We start from the raw sequence: 21,051 nt of genomic DNA on the forward strand, positions 1-21,051 counted from the left end.
GGTATGCCGTGTGTGATCCGATGCATCAATGGCGCCCATGACATGGGCCATATTAAAATCCTTTCCCCGAGAACAGGGAACGACAAAAGTACAAACAAAAATCAAAACACGTAAGAACTAGTATCTTACCTTTAATTCTCCTTTAAAATCCATTTAATAATCCATTTAACTCAATAATTGACGATTTGCATCCAGGGTCTTCAATAATTATTTTAGCATACTGGTCATGTACGTAATTCCGGCCACTTTTGGGACTATTTAAGAATCAAAGCGCTGAAGGCACTGAAGATGTTCGCTATTGCATAATTTAACACGCAATTCATTTTTCAAAATCAATCGCAAGTTTGAAATGAACACACGCCATTCAACTTTAAAAAGTGTGTGTCATAGCGCACGGGTCGAGTTTTGTGTGCACTTTTTATCACCCTTATTATTTCATAGAAATAACTAAGACAAAATAAAAACAGCATGCTTTTTTGGAAGTTCTGAAAGCAAAGAAAGTATGATGAAAATGGTAATGAGAACTTAATATAAAGAAAATTTGCAGTCACCATCATATTAAAGGAATATTTTTTCTAATATCAAATGACTATCTCACCAAGAATATAAATTCATAATGAAAGTTCCGTGTACAAAACTTTTGATTTTTGACACCATATACAAATTCAAAATATACAATAATCTTCGTATCTTGTATATGGAGGAATAAAAGTATATAAACATTGCTGTTTATGCTTTACTTGTTACCCGAGCAGTTCACACGGTGTCAACAACGCTGACATAAACATAGGTATAGAGCACTAATGCGCTTTTAGGCGAAGCTGTTTCAGTTTTCATCTTAGTGACTTTAACATAACGCCAACAGACACGCATGAATATTTTCGAATATTTAATAAGCTGATTCGAGATACAACCTCTGAATTTTTGCTACATCACTGCGTATGTGCTCAATTCAAAGGATGTAGCACTGTTCAGTGTAAGGAATTCCGGACTACTCTCTGTATGCTCAAACGACACAAATTGTGGCCCTGTTACAATAACGCGTTACAATCCATCTCGCAGAATTTCAATTTCGCCTCCAAGATGAGAAAACAATCATTAGCGAAATAGTATAATGTCACGATAAGAGAAAATCGTTTAATTATCATACCACAATGTTTGCCGTACTTGGTCAGCACGTCTGGAAATAATTCCTTAATGCGTCGATAGGCTGCCATTATTAACAAGTTTGCTATTTTGAATTCAATTTTGTATCAAAAAGCATTGTTTTTAAATGTGGGATTTTCAATTCGCAATGAGATTTGTAATGACCCTCGTCATGGGAAAACGGGTCTTATTCCATATGCGCCCATCATATAAATAGCCCACTCAGCTATCCCTCCTTCTGGTAAGGAGAAACATAACATATTGAATGATTTTAAAGCGAACAGCGTCGCCTATGGCCTGACTGCGCAAGAGCACATGTTGGGTTTAACAAACGCTTGCCGAAACGCATAAGACCCATTTTCGCATGACGGCGCTATTGACGTGTGATTTAAATGTGACGAAAGAAAACTGCGTTTAAATCAAATATAAACATACGATATATTTCGATAATGAAGAAAGATACTCATAACAAGGCATATGAGGACACATATGAAGTGCTCTCCCGTAGTATATTTTTTATTTACTCACACTAATGTGTGGTTTGACAATGCTAACACACATTTCATGCGGTGAATATGCAGCTTACAAGTGAAAAACACAACACAATAGTGTAACTTTTGTTTAATTGTATTCAATTATTTAGAAAAGTAAATTGCTAACTTTATTTCAAAGACTACATTTTTAAAAGACATGTATTGTTATAAATATATTTAATATAATATATTTAGTTGTTTTCGGTTTTAGCGATTATAAAGCATTTTCGAGGTTGCCTATAGTATGCCTGAGTAATTGATGAACTCATATCCAACTGTGAATGTATTGAGAACTGTGAATATAAACAAGCTAACCCTTCTACTAAGCTTCTACTATTGCGTTGCTAGCACCCGTAAATACAAAAGATCGCCGCTATGTGTTGAGAACCAAGAACGCTTTCCAGAAATACCCGATGTAGTAGCTTCAACGAGGTTATGAAACAGGTCATTCGTATTATTATTATAAATTATTTGTTATATTCGGGTTAAGCGATTATGATTTTTTTTAGTCTATCGTATCGCTGAAGTTATTGTTGAACTTATGTTCAACGTTTTATAAATTGAGAAAATAAATAAGCGTCAACTTTTTCCCAAATCTCTCAATTTACGACCTGTACTACGTCATTGAGTTGTATGTGAGAGCGTAACCTATTGCGTTGTTATCGCCCGTAAACTTTCCTTTGTTTATCGACAGGCGCATCTATTAATAGCCTCATATTATGAATGCCAAAACACCCGCGAAAAAGAACCACGTGACCAAATAGGACGCTAAACGCAAATACCATGCGACTACGACTTTAAGAACGCTCCGCAATTCCTCTGAAGCCGGGGCCTTGTGATTGCTTTTACGTAAAGAATTGACCTCTAACTGAAGTAAGCAAAGGAAACGCAGCACCTAATTGACCCATTCCTTCTATGTGCGAAGGCAGATTGAATTTTACTAATGTATGGTTTGCCTATTATAACACACATTATAATGCGGTAAATATGCGACTAAAAGTAAAAAACACTATAATTAAACTTTTGTTTTTAATTAAGTTATTTAGAAACCAAAATTCCAAACCTTATTTCAAAACAGCAACACTACATTTTTTAGAGAATATTCTTGTCATATTTAAATGTTTTTTAACAGTTTCAGCGATAATGAATCATTTTTATGTTGTCTATCGTATCCCTGTAATAATTGTTGAACTCGTGGTCAACGTGTTATTAATTGAGACCTGTGAATATAAACAAGCGTAACCTTATACCAGTGCGTAATTCTCACCCGGACTCCCCTTTGTTTATCGCCAGCCTCAGATTTATGAATGAGATGAGCGAAAATACTACGTCACGCAGACGCAGCAGAAAGTGGACTATTTTAATCATTCATAAACAATCTCCTCCGCGACACGTGCAATACGATCATTGTTTTTTTTATTCTTTTCTATAAAACACCATTCGAAACTATTGCATTTAACACGATATTAATATAATGTTTCCATTTGTGAATAAACATAATTGGAGAACTCAAACCTCTTGCATAAATTATACAACTCTTTCTTCGCGCGTAGTGTAAGCGGGAATTGGGCTAATCATACCCAGGCCGTATCGACCTGAATTTTACATCAAGCACATTAGACGGTCGCTAAAGCGACCATCTAAAAATCTTTAGTGTTAGGCAACTGGTTGAAACTAAACTTCACATATATAATCCTGGGTTCAAAACTCACCTGGCATGAAAATTTGAATAGAATTCGATCGGTGAATGTTACTTAATGAACAAAAGATGATGACATGTAAACTATCCATTTTCGTAGGTTAAATGTACCTAAAAAATCGGCCACTTTTCAGTTTGATCTGCAGATAAAATTACAAAGCAATATCTTAAGACAAATGTCCTCAATTTCAGAGTATTAATCAATGTTTATACTATTAAAATTTTGACTTGAAATTTAAAATAAATGTGCAATTTTTATACCAGTTACTCCCCCTACCTATTTTAATAAATTTAAACAATAAAAAAAACTTGTTTTTAATGGGTTTAATCAATTTTTTCAAACACAGCTAAAAAACTAAACACATTTTGTTTAAAAAGTTTACTTCAGTGTTGATTATTAGTAAACGCTTATATATAATATTTAAACATGTAATCTAGTAATATTCTTATCAAGGAAGGTAATTCATATATCAAAAATTTATATTTAGGTTCTGATTTGTATGTTTTGAATATAATTTGTTGTACAATTAATTGGTAAAACTTTAATTAAAGTTTATTAGATAAAATTTAAATAATTTTGTCAAATATATTTGTTTCTTATATGAATATAATTGTTGCAACTAATGATGACATTCAGGTCGGGCTACCGTAACCTCGTGAAGAGGCCAGTAGGACCTGTAAATAAACTCTGAAACACACACTAATGATGACATCACTTTCCCCACGAGCCAAATATTTCCTGCTATATTTGTGACATTTTAACACAAAAGTTTACAATGATATGGTTCTTACATTTGCAACATATTGAGAGTAGGGATGGTTTTCATGTTGTTTTTTCTAAATAAAAACAAAATAAGTGCGTGAAGATCATGAAAATGATTTTACACAGGTGGCCGATTTTTTACGTACAGGCCGGAATTACGTACATGACCAGTAGTTAAATAAAGACCCTCATGCCATTCTATCACTTTATTCAAATGAGTTTATGAACGCGATAAACTTTCTTCTTCGTCACACGCTACGTCATGTACTCTACATTACTGCTGTTCAAATGAACCGGAGCAGTTTATCTAAGAATAGCCGTTGGTAAACTCGGTTGCATTTGCAGATTTCTGCATACAAACATAATTATGTTTAAACTTGCACAATGTTTTATTTATCTATGGTAAATGCCCTTATTGTACGAGAAAATAATTTAATATATAAATACACAAAGAATGGAAAACATTCCAGTACACAACAGATAAATGAGTAGAAAATACCCGTGTACAAAATGGGACGTTCCCAATTCCAGTGTGGTGCTATTTTTACCATCTTATACTTTACACAGCTCTATGCCTTACGTGAATTAAAAAGGAAAGCAAACATAGCAGATTATTCATGAACTGTGCGATATGTGTATGGCTTGTTGTACATTCTTAATATTTAAGTTAAATGTCAAAAGTATATGCTTTGGTTATAAACAATGCACATTACACGAAATAAGGAAAATGTGATCAATTGACAATTCAGATATGTCGACATACAGTACATGTAGAAAACATGTGAAATAAGTCGCGTTTATAATAAATCGTCCAAAAACATGGGGAAAATGAAGCAATAAGTATGTCAATTTATGACGCCATCAATCAGCTGATTCATTATACGGATGGCGAAAAATTATGTCATATGACTAGATTTAAAGGTTGAAGGTCGTATAATTTTGAGCTTAAGTTTTGTCGACTTTGTTTCTTATGAAAAATCATTCAGTGGTAAAGTAAATATAAATAAAAAATAACAAAACAAAAATCGTGTAATTTTATATTTTATTTCAACATTTCTTTTGGTGAGCACGCTCTTGTTACCCTCGCCAAGGCTCGCGCTTCCGGCGTTCTAAGCCTCGCAACATAAACTTCTCTGTATTCAACACTAACCTAGTATTCTCTATATACTACGGGAGAGCACTTCATATGTGTCCTCATATGCCTTGTTATGAGTATCTTTCTTCACTATCGAAATACATCGTATGTTGATATTTTATTTAAACGCAGTTTTCTTTCGACACATTTAAATCACACGTCAATAGCGCCGTCATGCGAAAATGGGTCTTATGCGTTTCGGCAAGCGTTTGTTTAACTCAACATGTGCTTTTGCGCAGTCAGGCCATAGGCGATGCTGTTCGCTATAAAATCACTCAATATGTTATGTTTCTCCTTACCAGAAAGAGAGATAGCTGAGTGGGCTATTTATATGATGGGCGCATATGGAAGAAGACACATTTTCGCATGACGAGGGTCATTCCAATCACATTGCGAATTGAAAATTCCACATTTAAGAACAACGCTTTTTGATACAAAATTGAATTCAAAATAGCAAACTTGTTAATATTAGCAGCCTATCCACACATTAAGGAATGATTTCCAGACGTGCTGACCAAGTACGGCAAACATTGTGGTATTATAATTAAACGATTTTCTCTTACCGTGACACTATACTATTTCGCTTATGATTGTTTTCTCATCTTGGAGGCGAAAGTGAAATTCTACGAGATGGATTGTAACGCGTAATTGTAACAGGTCCACAATTTGTGTCGTTTGAGCATACAGAGAGTAGTCCGGAATTCCTTACACTGAACAGTGCTACATCCTTTGAATTTAGCACATACGCAGTGATGTAGCAAAAATTCAGAGGTTGTATCTCGAATCAGCTTATTAAAATATTCGAAAATATTCATGCGTGTCTGTTGGCGTTATGTAAAAGTCACTAAGATGAAAACTGAGTAAAACAGCTACGCCTAAAAGCGCATTAGTGCTCTATACCTATGTTTACGTCAGCGTTGCTGACACTGTGTGGACTGCTCGGGTAACAGGTAAAGCATAAGCAGCAATGTTTATATACTTTTATTCCTCCATATACAAGATACGAAGATTATTGTATATTTTGAATTTGTATATGGTGTCAAAAATCAAAAGTTTTGTACACGGAACTTTCATTATGAATTTATATTCTTGGTGAGATAGTTATTTGATATTAGAAACAAGAAATATCTTTAAAAAAGATATACGGCGTTAATAGTTCAATGAATGAGATCAAGGATAGCGAATGTCTCTCGGTCAGCTGCTGGAGCGTGCGCGTCGCGACCGAGGCGAGAGTCGCCCGCAGAAGATTTTCTCACCTGTACATATTTCCTTATAGAGGGGAACTTCTGTGGGTGGCTCTGCTAATCCAGCAGAGTCCGTCACCCTCGAGCCGGACGTCTTCCACACTGCTGGGATTGCTGTCTTCTCCAAGATGCAGCGGACTTGTCACCCGCTGTTTATCGTCGAGAGCTCGCCGGCCCGGACCTGCCAGAGGTCCCGTCTGAAGAGGGCCGGGGACGGCGGGACAGCGAGACCACCAGTGTGGGGGACATACCCCCTCCAGTGCTTCTGCGCTGGGGGGAACCCAAGAACATCGAGGGGGTGGCTTTAAAGAGGGACCCCGGGGCGGCGGTACCTAGTGCGCTCAACGCGCTGGGGAAACCGTCTCGGGGATGAAGACGACGGCTGATGACAACAAGTGGGCCATAAAGGCGGAGCTGTGTGCTGCAGCGGTGCTGCGTTCAGACATGAATTTGTCTTTTGAGATTGTCTAACTACCAGTGCACATTAAGGTCTCATTGGCCACCGTGCACTGGTCTTTTTGGATCTAAATTATTTCTTTGGCGAATACCCGGGAAGCCGGGGTAAATTTGACCTACTTTGGATCAAAATTAACCTTTTTCCCCTGAAAGGTCACAGGAGCAGGTCGGACCATAAAGACTTCATGAAGGGGCCGGTAGGACCTGAAAATAAACTCTGATTAAAAAAAAAAGAAAAAAAAAAAGATAGCGAATGTCTTTTTTCTGTGCAGTTCTTAGCTGCATCACACGCAGTACGGGATGTTACGCGGAGTTTTCGCGGCTTATTTTACATTATTACATATTGCTGGTCATAAGCCTATAGATACAAAACAGAAAACCAAAAGAAGAATGGAAGTGAAATTAAAACATACGAGTCAACCGGCCACACGAGAAGTAACCGTATTTATAGGCGCGTTCTTCGAACAAACCTGTTTTAGTGGTTTGTCGGGCGTTGCTATTTGATTCGATTATTAACAGTATCGATAATCATCGCGCTCATGCTTAATACATTGGTCAATATGGTGGAATAATTATTGTTAAATTAATCAAAAATAATATTTATCATTGTATTGTTGAAAACACATTAAGAATCTACATATTTCTGGTCTAAAGAAAATTCCAGGTCACCTAGTTCACGGATAGCGTACTTATTATTTAACTATTATTTTACTGGCCGCGAACTCCGGTGATGACCTGTATATAAACTCTGACATTCATACACTGGCCGCGAATTGACCCGGGTTGAAATGCAATGTATTAAAGTGAGGCCTCGCTTCCACTGCTCTTTATACTTTTACATGTTGACAAGAATATGGAAGTAAGTACTAAATATGAGAACATAGCCTTTAAATATAAACGCGTTGCGCTGGTAATTCTCTGAAAATAAAAGGTGCACGCGCAAACTGTATTGATGTCGAGAATTGAGTGTAAAACTGTTCTATCTATTAAGCCTTTTCATTAGAAATAAAATTGTTTCATGCAGTAAGACAGTGTTACAAAGACGCGTATATGTTTCCAATGTTCTGGTGAAATACTCAAATCAGCCAATGGAATAAATGAAGTGTATTCATTCGTACCTAGCCGCGGGAAATTGTATTGGACACTTACAAAGGTCAGGAGAGGTGAAAAGCTGGCTTAATACAGCTTACGCCGAAAAATATTCCTTTAATATGATGGTGACTGCAAATTTTCTTTATATTAAGATCTCATTACCATTTTCATCATACTTTCTATGCTTTCAGAACGTCCAAAAGCATGTTGTTTTTATTTTGTCTAAGTTATTTCTATGAAATAATAAGGGTGATAAAAAGTGCACACAAAACTCGACCCGTGCGCTATGACACACACTTTATAAAGTTGAATGGCGTGTGTTCTTTTCAAACTTGCGATTAATTTTGAAAAATGAATTGCGTGTTAAATTATGCAATAGCGAACATCTTCAGTGCCTTCAGCGCTTTGATATTATAATGCCTTTATTGATTTAAACGTTCTTCTTTGTAAGATAAGAACATTAAGCATTTAATAGTTTTAAGTGTTTCATTAAATGGCTGTTTGCATCCATTGATCCCCTTCCCTGTTATAACTGTAATAAGGGGACAACACTCATCATTTTGAACAGACGTAACATCTTTGAATTATTTTGTGAATAACAAATGTACCTTACTGTATTTACAAATTTGTTGTTGATTAACTATTTTGAGAATGTTGAGAGTATATTATTTTTTGGTTATTTACTGTAAAATCTGTTTTAGGCAGGTTGCCGACTTCTTAATTGAGTTGGTTGCTTATATATTAAAATATTACATATTTTTTTAACAATTAAATGTGTATAATGATATGTACAGGTTTGCGTGTAAGTATTAATGATGAAAAGACAGAAAGCAATTTAAAAGTAACATTATGTATCAAATGTCAGTCATGTACTGTTACTTCACATATCTTAAATTATCATCACTTCTTGTCCGTGGCGCAACCTCCATGGTTTTCGGAAAAAGGCATAATTATCTATAAAATCTGTAAAAAGCAAACGCGTTTGTGCATGTAGCAACTAGTATAAGTTGAATGCGATCGTAAAGTGCTCGTCACACAGGCAAAATACATCAATTTGATTTTAAAAACACAACTATGCCACAACTTATAAATGTACGCAGGTTTCCAAATGGGCTGTAATTGTATGTTTCTGTACCTTTGTGGATAAATTAATCTTCGCTGCATTGTCTGATTTTTAAAACATGCGAAACATGCAAAACAAAACAAAACCTCATTGTGAAGAAGTATCCATGAAAACATCCGGTCCCCAGCACCACCTCAGAAAGTAGCATGGGTTCATTTATTAATACATCCCATATAGAAGTGGCACCCTTATAGCACAATACAGTTAAGAACAGTATAATGTTGCTAGGTATAGTATAGTGGTCTAGTCTAGTATTAGTTTAATCTAGAAGCAGTCTAGTGCAGTGTAGTATTAGTTGAGTCTAGTAGCAGTCTACTCTAGTCTAGTATAAGTTTAGTCTGTATTACTCTTGTCTAGTAGCTGTCTAGTCTAGTGTATTATAGTATAAGCTAGTCTAGTCTACTATTAGTTTCATCTAGTAGCTGTCTAGTCTAGTATAGTATAAGTTTGGTCTAATAGCAGTCTTGTCTAGTCTAGTAGCAGTCTAGTCTAGTGTATTATAGTATCAGTTTCATCTAGTAGCACTCCAGTCTAGTGTAGAATTACATAAATTTAGTCCAGTATAGTATATTATTAGTTTAGTCTAGTAGCAGTCTAGTCTAGTGTACTTTAAGTTTAGTCTAGTAGCAGTCTAGTCTACTATTTGTTTAGTCAAGTGAAGAATAATATATGTTAAGTCTAGTCTAGTACAAGTCTAAAAGAAGTCTAGTCTAGTGTAGCCTTGTTTTGCATAGTGTAGTAAAGAACAGCACCGTGCAGTGTTATGTATGTCGCTTACACACTAAGAGTGTACAAATGGTTTAGGCACTATACTGTCAGGTGCAGAAATTGGACTGAACAAATTTAGTTATTTAACATGACGGCAGGGAGAAGAAAATAAGTAACCATACCGAGGTCAAAGTGTGCTAGAGTTGATCTTTTAGGATCTTAACCAATTACATCAGAACTTAATATGATGCCAATTCTAGCAGGCAGGTATGTAGGACATTTCTAACAAGTGCGAAAGCCAACTGTGCAACAAAATGTGGGGGTAATTTTTTAAAAACTTTATTTCAATATTCCACACCACAAATCAATTTGTTTACATACAATTATTGAAATAATCCGAACAGCCAATATACTTTTTTCAAATATGTGAGAGTGTTGTTAACAGTGTTTTCCAGAAAAAAATGGAGTAGCCAGCTTTATTATTGCAGTAGCCGGTGATTAAGCGCGAAGCTTGTGGCGTGCCGAGTGTGAAAGGTTTGGGAGGGGTATCCCATCCCGTCAAGGGGGTTTGGGGGACCTCCCATTGGAAAATGTTCAAATTGAAGGAGTGAAATGGTGCAATCTGGCGCATTCAAGAAAGCTTTTAAGATTGAAATAATACAGCATTTTTTCATAGAAAATAAATATTTATTTAAAATCTCTCAAACTTAAAAAAAACACACAAAACATTTTAATTGCAAAGATTTTCAAATTTGATTAATCTGAATCAGATTACAAGTTCTAACTTAAGGGCTTGGAGGGCAAGCTGATATTTAGCCTCTCCAGATTGCAGGGCTGGCTGCACTTGCACATTGCTAATTCTAATGCAGTTGCAGGTCCTCCTCTTCCAGTGATTTTCCCTGTAGTGGCATCTATTTGAACATAAAGAACTGCCACATCGTTTACTTTAGAAGAAAGACCAGTTAAATTATCAAGGGCTTTTGCAGAGTATTAAACAAAACCATATAATGTATCAAACACGTCAAGTACACGTATCTCATCCAAACTTCTTTATAAATTTGATTGATTTTGTACCGGTAAAAACAATACAATTCAATAGACCCTTGCGGCCCATGTTGCAGCCGTTAATAAATGCAGAAGAGCATCGTTTACACAGTCTACCGGTTATATGCAAGGTGCTGAGTTATATTTTGGTTGATAACACAATCAATTGAATTTAATATGTGTAAACAAAAGGTAAATGTGTTATCTAATACAATATTGATTACCCAAATCCCTATTAGGGGCAACACAACTTCAACAGACTAATTTTAGGCGTCAAAATGGGGCACTCGAGGATATGAATAATTAAATTCAGCTAGTTTTTTGACACACGAAATCGAAAGTATCGCGCCAAAATTGGTATAAACACGGACACTGGCCGTTTCTAATTGATATTTTTTGGAAAAGTAGCCGGCGCCTAGAGTATTAGTAACAGGCGAAATCGCCGGCCGCCGGTGCTTCCGGAGACCACTGATTGTTAACTTTATTTTATTTCATATATCAAATTAGGATTTTCTTGATAACGTCTGCCAGTTTCAATACATTTCATCCATACATGTATACATGTAAGAACAACAAAATGCAGCCATATATTCCAAAATGTACTTCTCCGTTCAGGTACTGTCCTTTTGCTGTAACATGCAATCACCTGGTACAACGGTAGTTACAAATGATAATATTAAGTCAAGACATAATATAAACATATAGTTTCAACACCCTGTTCCTTACGAGAACATGCAAGGGTAGCAAATGATACGTTTATCAATAATTGTAATACACCATAGCAATGAATGTATAAGTAGGAACACCTAAATAACACATGAGTATTTGATATCTCATTTCATTATCTGGCAGCTATTTTATGTTTGATTCTGAGGAGAAAAAACAACAAATTTCTACCCTGTTAACATAACGGTATATTGAATTATAAATTCATTATTGTACACAACTGAACACGAATCAAAGGAGTTTGTTTTTTTCAGGTCAAGTTTGTCAAAATAAATATGTCAAGTGCCAGTTTCCATGTACAAAGTCGACACTGCAGCCTACATACTTCAAATCATAAGTATAAATTAGACAATGATAAATACAAAAATATATATGAGCCTTGCTATGGCAAAATGGAGTTAAATGCATCTGCGTAAAAAATGTAGTCCCAGATTAGCCGGCGCAGTCTGCTCAAGCTCATCATTGGCAACAATGTCAGCATCAAGTGGACTTTTGTTTACAAGAGATTACCTATAAACAAACAAGAGGCCCATGAGGGCCTGAATCGCTCTACTGGCTGGAAACAATAGGGCTCAAGCCCTTGATAGTATGTACAATCTGAGTAAGTTTTTAATAAACAGACCCAACATGGGAAATTTATCGTATAAACAAGAAGAAACGTAAAATTTAAACTTCAAATGGCTCCTTCTCAACAATAAGATGGACAAATTTTCTTCACTCTCAATGGGGTTCTGGCCCTTGATGATATAAAACATCCGTTGAAGTTTCAAAAGGAAAGAACTTTATATGTAAACAAACAAGAAATGTGTTTGTGGGAAACACTATGTCCCCTTCTGCGCCGCTTTGAATGTTATTTTTGACCTTTGACCTTGAAGGATGACCTTGACCTTTCACTACTCAAAATGTGCAGCTCCATGAGATACACATGCATGCCAAATATGAAGTTGCTATATTCAATATTGCAAAAGTTATGGCAAAATGTTAACGATTTTCTTTTCTTTTCTCAAATTCAAGGGGAGATAATTCTGGACTTATAACTCCGATATTGCTCATTTTCAATAGGGTTTGACTCATCATTCAGATAAAGACATTGTGCAAGTTGGGTAATGATTGTATGAAAACTGTGGACTTTATTGCGTAAACAAGCCTTATTTCACAATTTTCTCAAATACAAGGGGAGATAATTCTGGACTTTTTACTCTGATGTAACCCATTTTCAATAGGGTTCGAGTCCTCATCAATATAAATACACTGAACAAGTTTAAAAAGAATTGGATGAAAACTGTGGACTTTATCACTTAAACAAGAAAAAGTCTTACGCACGCACGGACGGACGACGGAAACCACGCCATGACATAAGCTCTTCAGGCCTTTGGCCAGTAGAGCTAAAAACTCCATAAAGTGGAAAGGGAACTGCACAGGCTAATCATGGGTAACAATGTCTGCATAAACTGGACTTTCATTAAGAAGAGACAACCTTTAAACAAAAAACTCCATTAAGTGGAAAGGGAAGTGCACAGGCTTATAAGTGGCGGCACTTAACCCACATGTATTAGACCTAGTTTTCACAGACGTTTCATATTCATTGTAACACATCAATTGTGTTGGTATAAATATGTTCAGATGTAGTCATAAGGTGTTTGTGGCTGTCATGTAACCAACCAGGAATACCCTTCGCCTAAAGGACTTCATATCCAAATGGGACAGGGCAGGTGAGATACTGAATGACACAGTGACACTGCATGTTGAACACAGATTGGTGTAATCATGGCTGAGGTCTCTAAAACTCCATTTTCATATCTGAAAAAGGAAACCAGTAAAGTAAAATGTACAGCCTCTTTAAAAGAATCTACACGAACATAAATATGATATTCATGGTGAAATGGTACAACTCAAGGTAGCCATTATTATACTTTTGCATTTCATGCAGGATAATAAATACTGAATGATTTGGACTATATTTCAAGAATTGAACCGACATGGCTGAGTGTAACCAGGCTCTTTATCAAGGCACTGAATACATATCATTCATTCATGCTCCACCATCATGGTAAGATTATTTGAAACTATGATCATACAAACGCTATATGAGTCATGTTCTGAGAAAACTAGGCACAATGCATGTGTGTAAAGTTTCGTCCAAGATTAATCAGGGACAACACTTTCCCTTATTTTGTTATTTTTAGTTTCAAGGAAGTCCCTCCTTACCGAAAATCAAGTCTAGGCAGAAAGTGTCGTCACTGATTAGCCTGTGTGGACTGCACAGTTTTCTCACAACACGACTCATATAAACTTCCAACAACAAACTGGATTGCCGAGATGATGCAAGTTATACAGGTCAATGTGACTGAATGCAAAATTGTCCCTCAACAATGGAACAGACAAATGTCAATTTGATGTAATAGGTTACACACCACTCCGCTCGATGAGCTTCCCTTTCCAGGACTTCTCTAGAGCAACCAGAAACCGCATAAACACGTCGATGCATGGCTTGAGGGATGTGTTGTTGTAATCTGCAAGATTGTGGGTAATCATTAATATTTCAATCCTAAACTTGAAAGACATACAGTTATAATCTACAATCGTTGTGCTTATTCTGGAAACTGTTGATGATCACTGAACTGTTTGAGAGGTTTGCAACATCTGAAGAAGGGCTTTTTACCTACTTCGGTGGTGGTCATTTTAAGGTGTAATCATCTCATACATTTTTTCTGTTTTCCCTTAAAAATAATTTAACATCAGGAGCTTTTAAATGCCCTATTTTATATCTCTGTCTCAAATAATAACACTACATGTAGATTATAATATTTCCAAATAAATTTGTGCAAAGGGCTCAATCCACAATAAAAGATACAAACCCTAAATAGTCTTGACCTTTCAGTCCAATAAAAACAGTAACATACACAAACGATGAACATTATACTTGGCTTCTATCAGTACAAAACCTTAATTACAGGAGCACATGCTACTATCTCTTCACCACTCAAATGCACATTGTGTGGTTTGTAGTCCCTAAGAAAATTTAAATAAATTTAAGACCTTTCTAAATAGATACAAATTTTAAAGCCGTCATCTCCAAACCTTAGATACTGATGAGCAGCAAACAACATAAAACCTTGACAGACTGCGAGTTACTCGCAGGCTGTTCTGGTTTTATGATGATTGCATATGGCCATTAACACTGCCTTTGAAAGAGAGAGGGTTAACCCTTAGCATGCTGGGAAATTTGTCGTCTGCTAAAATGTTGTCTGCTGAATTTCTAAAATTAGCATTTTCTTTGATTTTTTTCAAAGAATACTATCAGAATAGCAAACAGTTTTGATCCTGATGAGACACCACGTTCTGTGGCATCTCATCTGGATCCAAACTGTTTGCAAAGGCCTTCAAAATTCGGTTCCAGCACTGAGAGGATTAACACATGAACTTGTGGTGTACGTGTACACCCACCTCTGGCTTTCTTGCCCTCCTCACTGCCCACACTAGATTTATTGAGCTCTTCCACAATAGCACTGAAATACAACATTGATAACATAAATGGATTGGATTAAAAACAATACTTATCCGGTATAAGCTGCCAGAATTCTGTGCTGCAACTTAAATCAATCTATTCTTATTGGGAGAACAAGTTAACTGTCATAGCAACTTGTCCTTTTAATCATAAGTAGTAACCTACATTTTTTTCCAACCAAGTTCCTAGTTCCTCTTAAAAACAAGAGTCATAAACAGCCAGAATTCTGTTCCGCAACTTGAATCTATTGATTCTGTCATAACAAGTATCTACAACACTTGATGACAATATTTTGTATAAAATTTAATTCATGTCAACTGTTTTTCACAAAGAGTTAGCCATTGTCAATTATAGTATTGGCTGTACGAATATACTGTCATAGACTAAGATGACATATTCAAAACATATATTGAAGTCTAAAATTGTGATTTTAGAATTGCAAATATAAAACAACCAGATTTTTTTCTATAAGCTGCAATCGTAAATCGGCTGATTTCCCCCCCCACCCCCCCACCCCTGCTCAACCAGCGCCCTCACACTACTTTGGGGGAAGGGGTCCGCAGCCCTTAGGAGGGGGAATTTTTTGTAAATGGGGGAATCTTTATATAATAACAAAAACAACAACTGTGTTGAACTGTTATAAACATATATTTCTATATATGTAACTGTCTATAGTACAGAAAGGTGGACTTTTACTCAATCTATATATTAGTAATCTTATTTAAAAGTCCAATATATTGCAGTTGAAGGGGTCCAAAGATCGCGACCTTGATATATCCGGCGCGCGATATAAATTGTCAGGTTATTCATGCATGTTTATGTATGCATTAGCATTGTTCAGCAATCTCAAAACACGCTATTTACGTACCTTATTGAAGTATGTGTTATCCATATGTTATTCATTGGTATAAAACAAAACATTACAGTGATGTACAATGAAACCAAACAATCCGGTCAAAACTGGATTATGAATGTCGGATTAAACAGAAAATTAAAGTGGGTGAAAAAAGGGTAAAATACTAGCTTGTACCTGATTTTATCTGATTATGCTCGTCACATTTTAGGGAGCAATAACCATAGCCGATTTGTGATATATTGGACAACGCAATAAAACGGACAGTGATATATTGGAGTCAATTTTCAACTATAAATTAGCAATTTTTTTCTCATTTTCTGAGAAGGAAAAAAAATCAGTTTTGGGGGGGGAAAAAATATACTTTTCAGATGGGGGAATTTCGGCGGCAGATTTGATAGATTGAGGGCCCTGTGAACCTACATTTCTCACAACCCAAGTTTTAACATTTCCCTTTTAGTGATAAGTAGCAGCCAAATATCTGCTATACCCCCTCCCTGCTGTACCAACCTTTGACCCCTCACCACACACCCCTAATTCTAAAATTACCCTTTTATTCGTTAGAAGTCATCAAAAATATTTGCTAAACCCCAACAATTTGGATCTACCTACCCTTTTTTTATTCAGAAAGTAGTTACCTAGTAACCTACATTTTTTCCAACCAAGTTTTTAATTCTCCATCAGTCAGCCTAATGTTAACAAAGTGGCATGGGATAATACTAATACAAAATGTGTAACATTACTTCACTACATTTAAGATAAACAAGCAAATGACGTTGAAATCTTTAAAAGTTTATGACAGACTGACAACACTGAAACTATTTCCCTCCGCCTTTGGCACTGGACAATAGTTATTTATCATAGCCATTAAATTCAATGTAACCAGACCTAATAATGGGAATTTGTCCACTTGTGCTTTACTTACTTTTAGCACACATTTTAGTTGTATCACTCGACATGATCAGTTGTAGTCAATAACAAAATGATTAAAAACTCATAAAGTTATAATGTACGAAAAGTACTTCAATGCAATAACAAAGCAAAAAATACATACAGGATATAATGTTTCTGTTTTTAACCAGTGTTATTATTAATGTTTTCTGTATGTAACTGTAAAAAGATGTGGATTTGTGCGAATCGTCTTAAGAAACTGCGCCATCAACAGTGAAGATGTCACTTAAAGAAAAAAGATTTCACTTGGCTGTTCATTTCTTATTTCAAATGAACAGTTGAGTTGTTTTTAAATCAAACTAATGGTCGCAGTGGTGTGATGTATATGGTGTCCTCCTAACAACAGGGGGTCACGGGTTCGATCCCAACTATGGGAGCGTTCTTTAGATCTCCCCCAAAGACACAAGTACTGCATGATTCTAGGCCCAGGAAACAGGCTTGAGAGCATTTTAAGTAGTAAGTACTTTAAATGCAATCGAGCTTAAATAAAAAGGTTTAATCTGAACTAATATTAAACTGCAACATAACTGTCAAACATAACATAAGTTTTAAAAGACCTTCACAATATGTTTGCTGCTTCAATTGTATTTTCTAAATTACTAAAATAACTCAAACCTTAAAAAAACTAATCTGTGAATATAATATGAATATCAACAAATATTCCCATGGCATAACACATTTGTCCCCGTTTTATAAGTCTAGGTATGCCACCCACCCCAGTCAATAAAAAACTAACAACATAATTATATGCATAAGTGTTAAGTTGGAAATAAAATGGTGTGCTTACAAGTTGACAAGATCTCACCTGACCGTTGGAACTTGGAAAGGGTCAAAGCTGTCAATGTTCTCTGGATCGATAGGCACACACACTCTGCCTGTGAAAGGGATCAAATATTGGTCAATAGGCACACACACTCTGCCTGTGCAAGGAATCAAGTATGGGTTAATAGGCACACACAATCTGCCTGTGCAAGGAATCAAGTATGGGTTAATAGGCACACACACTCTGCCTGTTAAAGGGATCAAGTATGGGTCAATAGGCACACACACTACACTCTGCCTGTGAAAGGGATCAAGTATGGGTTAAAAGGCACACACACTCTGCCTGTGAAAGCGATCAAATATGGGTCAATAGGCACACACACTACACTCTGCCTGTGAAAGTAATCAAGCATGGGTTAATAGGCACACACACTTTGCCTGTGAAAGGGATCAAGTATGGGTCAATAGGCAAACACTCTACCTGTGAAAGGGATCAAGTATGGGTCAATAGGCACACACACTTTGCCTGTGAAAGGGATCAAGTATGGGTCAATAGGCAAACACTCTGCCTGTGAAAGGGATCAAATATGGGTCAATAGGCACACATACTCTGCCTGTGAAAGGGATCAAGTATGGGTCAATAGGCAAACACTCTGCCTGTGAAAGGGATCAAGTATGGGTCGATAGGCACACACACTATGCATGTGAAAGGGATAATGTATGGGCCTATAGGCACACACTTTGCCTGTGAAAGGGATCAAGTATGGGTTAATAGGCACACACACTCTGCCCGTGAAAGGGATCAAGTATGGGCCGATAGGCACACACACTCTGCCTGTGTTAGGGATCAAATATGGGTCAATAGGCACACATACTCTGCCTGTGAAAGAGATCAAGTATGGGCCAATAGGCACACACACTTTGCCTGTGAAAAGGATCAAGTATGGGTCAATAGGCACATGCACTGTGCCTGTGAAATGTATCAAGTTTAGGTCAATAGGTCCATTCACTCCCACTGTGTCGACTGCACAGGCTTATCAGGGACAACACCTTACACACATGCTTTAAACCAACTTTTTCAAGAGTGAGGCTAAAATATATTAAACAAGAGACCAATGCGAGATCATTCTGACCTTTTTTGGGGTGTTTACAAAAAATAGAGATAACTGACCAGTTTTTGAGTGTATACTGAATATTAAGATATTTCTTGACCTGTGTTTGGGAAAATTGAGATAACCCTGAAATGTTTTTGTGGTGTATACAGAAAATTGAGATTACTCTGATCTGTTTAAGGGTGTAAACAGAAAATGGAGATGACTCTTACACGTTTTTGGTGTGAATACAGAAAATTGAGATATTTCTTTACCTGATTTGGGGGTGTATACAGAAAATTAACATGACTCAGACATATGTTTTTGGGTGTATACAGAAATTCAGATAACTGAGATATTTTGGGGTGTATACGGAGAATTAAGATAACTCTGACTTGTTTTTGTGGTTTAGGGGGAGAGAACATTAAGATAACTCAGACATATTTTTGGGGTGTACAGGGTCTTTTGAGGTGATCATCACCCAAAGGGAAATAATTCAGACCAGAAGTGGGATGTATTCAGAAGGGAGATCTTAAGTCTTACCTGTTTAGGGGTGTACACAGAAAGGACTTTTGAGGAAGTGATCATAGACAAAAGAGAAATTAATCTTACATGTTTTGGGGGTGATTTTCAGAAAGGAAATAACTCAAGTGTGTTTTGGGATGTTAACAGATGGGAGATAACTCTTACCTGTTTGGAGGTGTATACAAGGGAGATAACTCTGACCTGTTTTGTGGTGTATACAAAAGGGAGATCATTCTGACCTGTTTTGGGGTGTATACAGAAGGGACTCTTGAGGAGGTGGTTCACTCCCTTGCTGACATTGACATCCAGGCGAGGGTAGCAGTACTGCAACATAACCTCGTCCTCCAGATTTGGAGACTTCTTGGCATCACTCTGCAGATAGGAAAGGGTGATAGCATTAAAGCCTAATTTTGGGAAAACTGGGCCTAATGCATGTGCCTTTCACACGGGCTAATCAGGGATGATACTTTTTGCTTTTAAAAAGTATTTTGTTCATATGAATTTTTTTCTAAATAAAAATTAAGTTCAGACTTAATGTGGTGTCCCATATTTGAAGGCTGAAGCCCCCTCCTCAGAGCCACTTTATGACAAATCATGCTGCATGTATACATAAGATACTTATAAATATTTCAGCCACATGATCAACCGATTGTGAAATAGTAAAATGGTGGCCTTTTTAAAGTCAAATTTTCCTTTTTTCTTTTTTATGAAACTTGTTTCCACCATTTTGGCATTAAAAAAACAACAGTGCATGTGAAAAGTTATTGCAGGTAAAATGAGTAGCAAACTGTTAAAAATTGTGAAAATATTAGTTGCTTATTTCTTTAAATTGTGAAAATTTGAGCCACAAGCTTTTCAAAATTTTGAAAAACGGCCTTTGTCTAAGAAGGAAAAAAAGCCCAGTAGGGTCAATGTTTTTAAACTGTGTTACCTTCTGCCTGCGATCCTCACACATTTTCTCAAAGAAGAGCCAGCGTTTATGTGTTGTGTTCATTGTACTCTCAAACTCCCGCTCCATTGTTTCAGCAAGCTGTACAGAAGGGGTTAAAGAAATGGGGTCATTGTAATGGTATAACAAGATATGTCCATAGTGCACAGACACACACTCAGTTGACTTTTGTCTTAAAGCTACACATACGTACAAAAATAATCAACCTTAATTTGAATTTTTTATGAAATGCCAACAAGATCTGAGCAACATATGTGTAAAAGGAAATGATTGTTTTTTTAATTGTACACACAAGGAGGTCTAGGTTGCCAGTAATGAATACAAGATGCTTTGTTCAATAAATTATCAGGATCCATTTATTGACCTATATGAATAAGCTTTAGTAAAAAAATTTGGTCAATCTGAAGATGAAAATTAGGTCAGGTGACGTGAGTCGGCTCAGGGTTGAAAGGAAGGCATCAAAGCTTTTTAGTTAGTCATATTTATGTTAAATGAACTGTTAAATCAGGTAAAACATTACTTTGGACCTTCTGCATTCCTCAAGGTCTTAAAAAAGGAGGTTAATATCAAGGTCAAAACAAAAATATCAGTAAAACTGATGGATGCTTCCCGATGATGCGCTTTGTCATGTATGTGTTAATAAACACCTAAACAAATCAATTATTAGCCTCACTGGCCTTGACCTTGACCCCAGTGATCTCAAACCTCATCAAAAGGTAGAGGTCCATGCAAGGTACCTACAT

The 21,051-nt window shown here is 36.3% G+C and overlaps 1 protein-coding gene across 3 annotated transcripts in view; it reads right to left on the minus strand.

Moving 5' to 3' along the window:
• Window positions 1–10,222: 10,222 nt before the first annotated feature.
• Window positions 10,223–21,051, minus strand: part of LOC127862150 (DNA primase small subunit-like) — a 32,517-nt gene continuing 21,688 nt past the window's right edge. The window contains exons 8-13 of one of the 3 annotated variants that reach the window (XM_052401141.1): window positions 20,291–20,390; window positions 19,599–19,731; window positions 17,787–17,856; window positions 15,117–15,178; window positions 14,084–14,182; window positions 10,223–13,469 (exon numbers count right to left, since the gene is read on the minus strand). In XM_052401141.1, coding sequence (XP_052257101.1) covers window positions 13,450–13,469; window positions 14,084–14,182; window positions 15,117–15,178; window positions 17,787–17,856; window positions 19,599–19,731; window positions 20,291–20,390 — 484 coding nt within the window. In that variant the 3' untranslated portion in view covers window positions 10,223–13,449. Of the gene's footprint in view, window positions 13,470–14,083; window positions 14,183–15,116; window positions 15,179–17,786; window positions 17,857–18,354; window positions 18,579–19,598; window positions 19,732–20,290; window positions 20,391–21,051 lie in introns of those variants that run through there. The other 2 variants (XM_052401143.1, XM_052401142.1) reach the window with 2 other exon arrangements.

Source organism: Dreissena polymorpha, chromosome 16 (genome assembly GCF_020536995.1).
Source record: "Dreissena polymorpha isolate Duluth1 chromosome 16, UMN_Dpol_1.0, whole genome shotgun sequence".
NCBI classification, from domain to species: domain Eukaryota; kingdom Metazoa; phylum Mollusca; class Bivalvia; order Myida; family Dreissenidae; genus Dreissena; species Dreissena polymorpha.